Here is a 10,962-nt window from a genome sequence, read left to right on the forward strand (position 1 = left end):
TATATTTGGAGTTTTTTCCTTTATTTTTGTAATGTTTTCTATACAATAAATGTAATTTGAGAAGAAAATGTAATTTATTCTTTAGTTGGCAAACCTGAATTGATTATAACTATATCTACGGCAACCGTAATTGTTATAGAATCGAATTTAAAAATTGAAAAGTTAATGAATAAGTGATTTTCATGAATAATACATAAATTTTGTGTGAATCTTATAGAATATATTCTATTATTGTTGATTATAGTTTATTTATCCATTAATTTGTTAGCTCACACGAGGTCGGAAGATTTTTTTTAATGATGTCCAATACGTGTCTTTAGTTAAAATTGTAAAAAGTTTGTTAAAGAATTTTCTTCTATTGAAAGATAATATTTTCGCAATTGAACTAAATAATGACTTGAAACAATTACTAGGTAATGGCTTAAAACAATGTTTTTAAATGATTAAATATTTTTTCCTTTTATTATAAAAGCTTAAAAATAGGATATAATTCACAATTAATCAATTAAGATAAATATTTAATCGATTTATATCAGTGTAGTAAAAAGTTAAGAAGAAGGCATGATTCACGTCTAATCAATTAGATCTAAAATATAATTGATATAATTAATTAGATTTGCATTTAATTGATTAGGTCTAAATTTTAATCAATTAGATTAGTGTTTTTTTGAAAATTACTTATTTGTATTTAATTAAGTAGGTTTAATTGTTAATCGATTAATATGATAAAAACCGATTTATAGAAATAAAAGTAATATTAACTATAATACCAGTTATTTATCAATACCAAAAAGTTATAATTAATACAAATATGACTATACTTGAAAATAAGAATAAGTGATAATAGTTTATGATTAACAAAAAGGTTTAAATTAGGTTAACAAAATTAAAATTTGAATGAGTTGTTGTTATCACCTGATTTCACTAAATTATGTGGTAAATGGACGACATGATCTGTAAAATATGATACATTAAACAATTAAAGAAATAAGTTTCGAATAAAAATTGAAATTGGGAACTAAAAAATTAGGGTTCTTCATATGGTTGTTTTAGGGTTTCTGATAAAAATTGAAATTGGGAGGCGTGATTTCTTCTCTGGCAAAAATTAGGGTTTCGTAATTTGGTGGCTTGCGGGTTGCTATGAAGGTAGTGGTCATGAAACAACTTGATTTGTGTCTTAGTTTTCTGTGACTTGGGATTAAGGATTTTTCTGCGATTTAGAGTTAATGATTTCTTTGGTTGCAAGTTCTATGGAGTTTGCAATTTGGGAGATGAGATGCAGGTGGTTCGTGGCTTGCCTGAGTTCACTATAGGTTTTTGGAGATTTGATGGCACGAGAATGTTGGAATTGACACCCAGAAGAAGCTGATAGATTTTTTATTTGTTCATAAGGAACTTAGCTTATCTGATTTCAATGATCTTTTACGTTTTTAAACCAACCTTTTTGAATTAATATAGTTAGATTGACACTAGTAAAGTAATTATATACTAATTGATTAAATCATATTCATCACATTTTTTTTTGCACAGAACAAACTCATTCACCACTTTCTCTCTTCTTTCAACCCTAACTTCATCATATTTTCTTCTTTCACAACACTGTTGCTTCTCTTTCATCCCTTCTTCACTCTTCCAACCACACTTTCCACCCTTACCATTCATTTTTGCCACTTTCTTTTCTCAACAATGCAACCCTTTTCTTTTACATGTTGTTTGTTTCGCGATGTCATGATTTGTCCATGGTGGTCCACGGTGGTGCGAGGATGACACTATGTCGAGCATTTTGTGAATCCTAAAATTGTTGCATCTCCAATCTCAAATCCTTCCCAACGTCGTTTCCAATTTCGTTTTCATGAACCCTAATTTCGTTATCTCTAAATTCAATTCTCATAAATCTTTTTATTTATTTATTTTTAATTATATATATTCTATGAAACTTATGTTAAATGTGTCATATATTCCATATCAGTCCATGTAAGTAACAATTCAGTTTCATTTTAACTAGTTAACCCAATTTAACAAGAGACTTAATTGCATTGATTTTGCACTTTTAGAAATTCAATTAAGAAAAGAAAAGAACCATTTGAAAAAATCTAACCTAAATAAGAATTATTATAATATTAAACTTTAAGAAAACTATTATGATATACGTAAATAAAAAATCGTATAATAATCATAGACGATAACCATAATAAAATTGATGTAGAGAAGAATATTAAGCCTAATAATGTCATATACATGGTCACAATATTAAAAAAAAAAAACTATTACACGCAATAAATAGAATGATCTCAAATAATAATTTAAATCTAATTACTCTTCTCATCTTCTTATTTATCATAATCATTTTAATATAATAGTAGATATAAATATTTTCTAACTTTTATTGCTGTGTTAAAAAATCCAATCACATATATGCATAAATTTATATATATATATATATATATATATATATATATATATATATATATATATATATATATATATATATATTGAAGTTAAATAGTAATAATTTTATAAAATATCACAATTCAGTAAAATTTATTCTTTTTATAAAAGAAAAAATATTTTGTTGTTATTACAGAGATAATACAGTTTTTCATGCAAAATATTGTTTTTTTTAATTATGGCTATAAAAGTAAACATATCCGTTTTCTTTTTAAAGAAATTATTTTAATAGCAATTGTTTTTTAATGACAGATCTTTATCACTCGTTAATTTAAGAGTTATAGAAAATTGCATTTGAATTTTATTGATAATAGGTATGTTGGTAACTAGATATTTTAGTAACGATAAGTTAAAATTAATGTCTTTTGATTATTTAATTAAATTTTTTTATAAATTTTATTTATAAAATTGATTAATAGTTGATTTTTAATTCCTTGATGAGTAGACGTTAAATTTCTATTAAGTCTAACTAAATATGTCTTATAAATAAATTAAAAATTGATTGAGAAAAAAGAAATAGGAGGATGACCCATCAATAGTTTTTTTTTTTTTTTTATAATGTTCGATGTAGAGAGTTCAGGTGAAATACATGACTTATAAAATCCTCAATTTTCAAATTAATTTAGACGAAGCAGTTTCACAATATATAAAATTACAAATATTACATGCGTGTTTTATGGTGATTTTTTCTTTTAATGAAATACGAGTTAGTTTCAATTATACATTACTTCGGTTCTTATAAAGGACTAATGAATTTTAAAATTTTATATTGATTAAAATTGAATAAAATAGATAATATATAAGTAAAATAACTTAGAAATTTATTATTTTAAAATTTTAGATCGAAGGTTATGTTCTATTTATATCTTTTATATGTATTTGTATATAATTGATTAAGAAAAAAAAATTAACATTTAAATCTAATTTATACTTTAAAAATAATTATAAAATATTCTGTTAAATATTATAAATTGATTTCTTTTAAGTAAAAAAATACTTTAATATGATACTAAGACCTTAGAAATACTATTCAGATCAACCATCAGGGTGCCAAAATAAAAAATTAACTTAAAGGTTGATGCTAGTATAAAAAATTAACTTAGGCCTTTAGTGCATAAATTTGTGAAGCCGCAATAACTAGCCATAGTGTGCCCACGAAGTCAATATTACAATCTTGTATATGAAAAAGCACAATTATTACAACATTTCATTTATATTATTAGTGAAAGATGTAACTTTATCATATCAACTTTAACACTCACAAGAACATACTTATGTTGTGTGACTCTTCCTAAAGATTGACAGTGATATTACATTATTTAGAACTTTATCAAAAGAGTCTCATCCACTGCTCAGCAACTGTTACGGGCAAAAAATAGATACTTTAAATAGATATTCATAAATAATATTTAATTAAATAATTTAATATTTATTTATAAATAAATTGATCTAGGTATCATAAATAAATAAAATTTAATTTAATTTATATTTCATTAAGTTAAATTTAATTAAAAATATATTTAATTTATTTTATACTATATTTTTTATTTTTTTAACATCCCAAAATATAGCAAGAAACTATATAATAATCATTACAAATTTAATATTAAAAGATCAGTTAGAGAAAAGAGTGTAAAATAAGATTTACAGTCATATAAAAATAACCATTACTTTATACAATATAGTTGTATCAAAACTATATACAAGAGAAGAGTGATGGTCTCCACCACTAGAAGAACAAAATAAAACTACTACATACTAAGCTACTAATATCTACGCATCAGGAACATCTTCACCAAGAGTTTGTTCTACTGTCACCTTATCACCCTCTACTCACACCCACCAGATGATCATAGCCAAGAATTGAAGCACAAACAACACACAAACATAAGGGTAAGCTAGATACAAAACAAGTCATATAATATTTAGAACAAGGTATATATGAATCATATATAACATGCATCAAACCAAACATCTTAATATACAAACACCTAGATTAACTATCTAGATTTAGAATGAATGTCGAGCTATGGCGGGTTATGCATTTGTGGTGGCCTCTACTACTTTACAAAGTCATTGCCAATGTGTTTCATCCTACCACACTCACAAGGTTAGTTTGTTCCTCCTACTCTCACCACATATATCAATCCTCTATACTTGAGAATGAATGACCATTAGAGTATCAGGATAACCACCAATATTGAGCTACCTGCATTCATACTAATGATACTTGAAACCAACACCAAGAAGTTCCACCTTGGAACTCATTTTCACACCTTTTCCATTTAACAAACAAGAACATATCACTTTATACCTTACCATAAAACTAATAAACTATACATAATCATCAAAGAAACAAAAACAATACATCAGAAAACACAAGACAGAAAAAAGCTGAAGACTCCAAATTTGGATGAGGAGCGCTCAGGCACCAAATCCCTAGAATAGGGTGCCTAAGGGGGGTGCCTAGGGGCACTCAGGTGAGTTCCTCCAACAAAAGGGCGCCTAGAGGGTGCTTGGGGGGCGCTGGGCCTGATCCTCTTGACAAGAGGGCGCTCAGGGGGGCTTAGGGGGCACCTGGGCATGACACCATAACTCAAATACCTCTAATTTTGACCTTTTATACCCTATACACAAGTCCAAATAACTCTTAAGACCTTATAGGCACCAAGAAACTACAGAAAACACACCTCTAACTCAAAATGACTACTTAAAACCCCAATTAGCCATTTTAAACTACATAAACTCAATTTTACCACTTTCTATACTAAAACAGTAAACTAAAGGCATGGACAAGTTCTAAAAGACTCAATTATAGATCCAAAACTTCCAAAACCTGCCCCAACTCTCTACTTTAGAATTTCACTACCCAAACCATCCGTTTGTACTAAAAGTCACTCACACACCAACCACCGACCACCTTCTTTAGTTCCAAACCAATATCCACCCAAAACATATATCTAACAACTTTCAATTGCTCCCACAACAGACCTGGAATATGAGTTTTATTACACCAATACTTATTTTGCCAACTCACTTAGTAAACCCCTCTCCCCCCTTTTTATCTTTAAGACTAAACACTTTGTCCCTCATTACTCTAATCATAATTCAGTTAGTCATCAACATCCAAGATACATTTAAAACACTCAATTCACATAAGACATCCCAACTGTATCACATTAGAATTCAACCATCAAACAACCAAAACTCTATTTGAATGCACTAACATAGTATACATATTTGAACATATACTTCAACCATTTTAATAAACATGTAAGTACTTAAAACTGAATAAAAAACACCATTTAAAATTTACATCTAGCTTTCGGTACCTTGTAAAGAACTAACAATCTTGAAACGAAAGGAATTTCTAAAAATACTTACGAAACATCAAATTGATAATGAAAAGAGTACTTAGGACCTCATAATACTATAGATCAAGGAAAAGAAACAAAAAGGCACATGCGACAACATATCGTTTCACTAATTTTTAGTTTAAAAAAAAAGAAAAATAAGTCAAAACTTATTTGTTCTATATCAGGAATATACAAATATTTTTTTTGCTTTAAATAGGATAGGGAACAGAGATAATGAAAAAATTACATTCAAATATTTGTGTGTGCGAGATTTAAGATAAAATATATTTGACATCTTTTAAAAAGATATTGTCATCGGTATAATATATATTAAAGAAGTTTTCGAAAGATTACTTTTTAAGAGAATAAAGATAAATACCGTAGTTTTCGTTTGTATGTATAAAATACATATCTACTTAACTATCTTTTTTTTATTGATATAGATATATATTGTCTTGAGTTTAGAATGTAATTTTGTTTGAATTTAAATAAAGTAATTGTCTTGAATGAAGGTAATATATATGTCTAAAAGATTTTAATATAACTTGGAATGTAATTTTGTTTCAATTTATAGTTTTAAGAAAAAGAATTTAGATAATTTGAATACTTTGTCTTTTTAGAAACCTAACAAATGGTATAATATATTTGGGGGAAAATTTCATTACAGTGATTACCTTTTATTTTTTAAGAAATATCTATACATATTCATTATATTCACAATTTTCAATATATATTTATAGTTTTTTTTTTATAAATGGCTACATAATAATTAACTAGAAATATATACAAAATATATTCTTATGGTTGTTAGGTATGTACGTATCTCTTCACCTTCTTTGTTAACTACTAGAATTGTTCATGCTTAGTTTTTTTAGTGATACCATTTAATAATGGCACATGACAAGTAGTTATAGTTTAGCTAAACCATAGTTGAGGCAAAACTGATTATATTTTTTAAAAAAATTATTATTAGGGATAAAATCAGGTTATATAATTCTGAATGATTTTAAAAATATAAAACTATATATTCTATATTTATTGTACTTTTCCAACAAATTTTATGCACTAATACTATGCTTAATTAAAATTAATTTTAAAGGTTCAACTTTTTTTTAAAAAACCAATTATTAGTAAAAGTTATATGATTATATGAAAATATACTAATGTAACCTATTTTTTTAACAAAATATATTATTTGGAAGAAGTAACCTATTTTTTTAACAAAATATACATACTTTAGAAGAAGTGTAACAATTTAATAGTATGACTACTAAAAAAATATCATAGTAAACATTTAGGAACAAATAACTTATAGATATATAATACTAATAATTATTTAACGTATAACTATACTACTAATATATATAACGATTTTATCTAACTAAAAAATAATATTATTTTATAAAAAGTATAATAAAGTTTTTTGAAAGAAGAAACTTAAACAAAAAAAAGATCATCTTAATTGCAATACTAACTAGACCAAACCCCCAATTTCAAAATACAATTCATTTAATTCAAATTAAATCTTAAATTCAACTCCATATATCATATTTTATCAGACAGTTCAATCACATAAGTAAAATATCATGCAAACATACAATTAGCAATTACAAAATATTTATCAGTTAAAAGTAATGTAATTAGTTTCTTTTACTTAAAAGACAAATCAAACTGTTTAAAAATCCTAAGAACACCTTAAGATGTCCAAGAAATTCTATTTATCTCTTATGAATAACACAAACATGATCATGACATAACATTAAAATTATTGATTTGCAGAGACTAGTAAAACAAACTCAAATACAACATGCAAGTAAAAAAAGGTTTCATACAAAGAATGAACAAACATACTAAGAAAAGAGATAAAAAAAATAACTTATTCTATTAAAGAAAAATGATCTTTAAAAACATATGAATGGAAAGTGAGAAAACCTACTGAGAAAGAATAAATTTTAAGAGAAAATGTTTAGAAAGATTGTGCGTTTTTTTTTTCTCTACCAAATAATAATTTTTTTCTTTTTGTAAAAATTAAACCGTGGGCTTCTTTTAATTGGAATAGTATTTTTTTATTTCAATTATCAAGATGAACAAACTACTAGTAATGTGTACTTATAAAACAGTTGCATTTTAGAGGAATTAAGTTTAACACTATTTATTTTAAAATGGAATCAACTTACAAATACGATTTATCTAATTTTTGTAGCTTTTTTAAAATATATACATTTTAATAATTTTAAAAGAAAATTATGCTATATTATTAGAAAAGCCACGACAATAAGTCCACATGTTACCTTTCATGCTGTTCCCAAAAAAAAAAATCCACATTGCATTAAGATTAACATTTGATGAAATTAATAATTCACTTCGTTGCATAAAAAGCATTTATAATCACGAATAGAAATTAATAATTAAATTTTTTCATAAAATTAAATTATATCAGCAATTTTTAGCGTCTAATCAAATATATATTTAGCAAATTTAGAACTATCTAGACAATGGAAAAAATTGATAAAAATTGGTTTATTAAAAAATATATTGTTACTTTTTATTCTCTCTACATATAATTTATAATTTTAATAAAAATTATGTTAGAGGAACCATAGTAAAAACATATACATTTTTTTCTCGTAAATGAATATTATATATTTTCTCTAAAAATAGTTATGATTAACAAATTTTAAAATATAATTAAGTGCAATATATATATATATATATATATATATATATATATATGTAATTATGAAGTTTAAAATATTATGATTTTAGATTATAATTTAAAACAAAATATAAATAAAATATAAGCTTCTCTTATATATTATTATACATATTATTTACTAGAAGTGATTAATTGAATATTAATCGTATGTATTATTTGATTATGGTCGAACATATATATTCACAATCACTATTGTTTATATAATTATATAATTACTATAAAAAGTTATTAATTGGTTTGTTCTATATGGAATGAAATTGTAAAATCCTTATTTTTCTTTTACATGTAATAACCACTATATAACGTATATTCTATATGACTAAAATTCATTTTTTAAACTCCAAACAGAAAGTTAATTAATAAAACCACTTTCATAGTCCCATATTGAATAGGTCAATAGAAGTTATAATTAATAATTTTATATCTCCAAGAAAGGTAATTAATAAAATCACTAGCATAGTCCCATATCGAATAGTTTCATAACTGAGCTCCCAAGAATTATTTCTGGGCATAAAACTTCTACCACAGCCTAAATTGGTTTTTTCCCATACAATCCATACCTTTTAATCTGTAAATTAATAAAATTTAGGAATATAAACAGTTAAAATTATTTAAGTCCACTGTCAAAAACTCAAGAAATAGTGATTTTATAAAGAATCATTGTAGTTCAAGTGAAGCTTTGCAGAGTTGAATGTTGTCGTAAGGTAAGTTAATTTACTTGTTTATTTTTGAACTTATAGTGTAGGTTGAATGAATAGCTATGTAGTAGACACTGTAATTGAAAACCTTATCAGCAGATAATTGTCAATGAGTGTTGATTGTGATTTACAACAATATGTCTCGGTGTTATTCAAATTAGGGCAATTATCCTTTCACCATCAGATCTCTTATGTTATCCTTCTTAATAATTCATTTGTTAATTCCATGAACAATTATGAAAGAAGAAGATTACAAGCAAACTATTCTGCTACTAGTTTGTGAGATAGAAATGGTTAAACAAGTCTTAGTATTGCTCATCCTATAGATAAAAGAACTGCATCTAGTTTTAGACAGTTAACAAAATATTCAATTGATTGGAAATTCATTTAATAAAGCTGAATAGGATAGACACATATACTTGACTGTTAACTTTAGGTTTTACAAAACCTGATGGATGCAGACCAAGAACCCTTCTTAATTAACGGAAAAGTAGAAGAAGGTAGCAACAGTTTTGATTTTTTGGTAACATAAGAGTTGGTAAGAACACAATCCATTGCAGTAATTAACAGTAAGTAACATACATGAAGACTAATCAATTAACTACAGTTTTAACCACACATTATTCTATACACGTCAGCAATAGTGATCCAACCATTTCTGCAACCTCAACTCTCTGTAGAACCTCGCTATGAACTCCTCCGCGGCCTCGTCCACGTGGAAGTCCTTCTCCACGACATCGTTCAGCATGGAAGCGGCGGACCCCGCGATCTTCACGCGCCTCTCTATGATGCCTTCACCACCGCCACGGCACATCCTCACAGCGCGATGAGCCGGCGAGCGGCTTGAAGAGGGAGGAGAGAGCTTCCTCCGACTGGCATGCGAGAGGCGCGGCGGACTCCCGCTGCAGCTGAACTGATACTCCAGCGGCGACACGAAGGAGACATGAGGGTCACGTGGGCGGCAGGTGAGGGCCTGGTGGTGTCGCACGACGACGTCGTTGAGCGCCTTCCCTATGTTCTTCCCCCGCTTCATGACGTCGTTTTGTATGAAGAAGCCGAGGAAACGCACCGTTTTGGAGAGCTTCTCCGGCACGAGCGGTGGACGGTTGGGGTCCATGCATGTGATGTCTGCCACATGTGGCAGAGTGAAGTGTGTCCGTTTCATCGTATAGGAGAAAACTAAGCAATAGCTAGGTGGTGTGGTCCAATTACATAGACCAAATGATGGAATTGGTGAAGAGGGTTTGGTGGTGTGGGTAGAGAAGAATTTATAGGAATGAAAATAGGTAGATAAGGGCAGAGAAAACAAAGTTGGAATGTTTGACGTTGGTGTTAGGGATAGTGAACCCTATAATCATTACAGTTTTATTGTGCATATCCTTCTTTTTCCCTTTCTTTTTCACCAATTATTGTGTTATTATATATAACACCTACACTTATTCCTCTTCTTTTCTCCCTACTTTATCTTCTTATGATTAAAATATTAAACTCAACAAGTCCCTCCCAAACACAGTTCAAATTTAAAATGGGTAGATGGGAATTGAATTTATTATATGTAGTTGAAGGTATATAGTTATATACCATAACAACAGAAGCACCTAAAAGTCTGAAACTGATGGTGTCTGTGACCTTTGAAATGACCATTGTCCGTGGTGCGGACCCAGTGGCGTGCGGATTTAAGCACCTTTAGTAATAGTAGAATACTTAGTGAGATTTTTCTTTTTTTATTTTATTACAGTAATGT

General features: G+C 27.6%; 1 protein-coding gene across 1 annotated transcript; it reads right to left on the bottom strand.

Moving 5' to 3' along the window:
• Positions 1–9,563: 9,563 nt before the first annotated feature.
• On the bottom strand, positions 9,564–10,537 carry LOC124844603 (Avr9/Cf-9 rapidly elicited protein). The gene has a single exon (XM_047321567.2). The coding sequence runs from the start codon at positions 10,381–10,383 to the stop codon at positions 9,853–9,855; it is 531 nt and encodes a 176-aa protein (XP_047177523.1). The 5' UTR covers positions 10,384–10,537; the 3' UTR covers positions 9,564–9,852.
• Positions 10,538–10,962: the final 425 nt, after the last annotated feature.

The sequence above is a fragment of the Vigna umbellata genome, chromosome 2 (genome assembly GCF_029865625.1).
Source record: "Vigna umbellata cultivar VRB3 chromosome 2, Vumbellata_1.0, whole genome shotgun sequence".
Taxonomy (NCBI): Eukaryota; Viridiplantae; Streptophyta; class Magnoliopsida; order Fabales; family Fabaceae; genus Vigna; species Vigna umbellata.

Excerpts from the sequence above, each read along its gene's own strand:
- LOC124844603 (XM_047321567.2), bottom strand. The coding sequence starts at position 10,383 with ATGAAACGGACACACTTCACTCTGCCACATGTGGCAGACATCACATGC.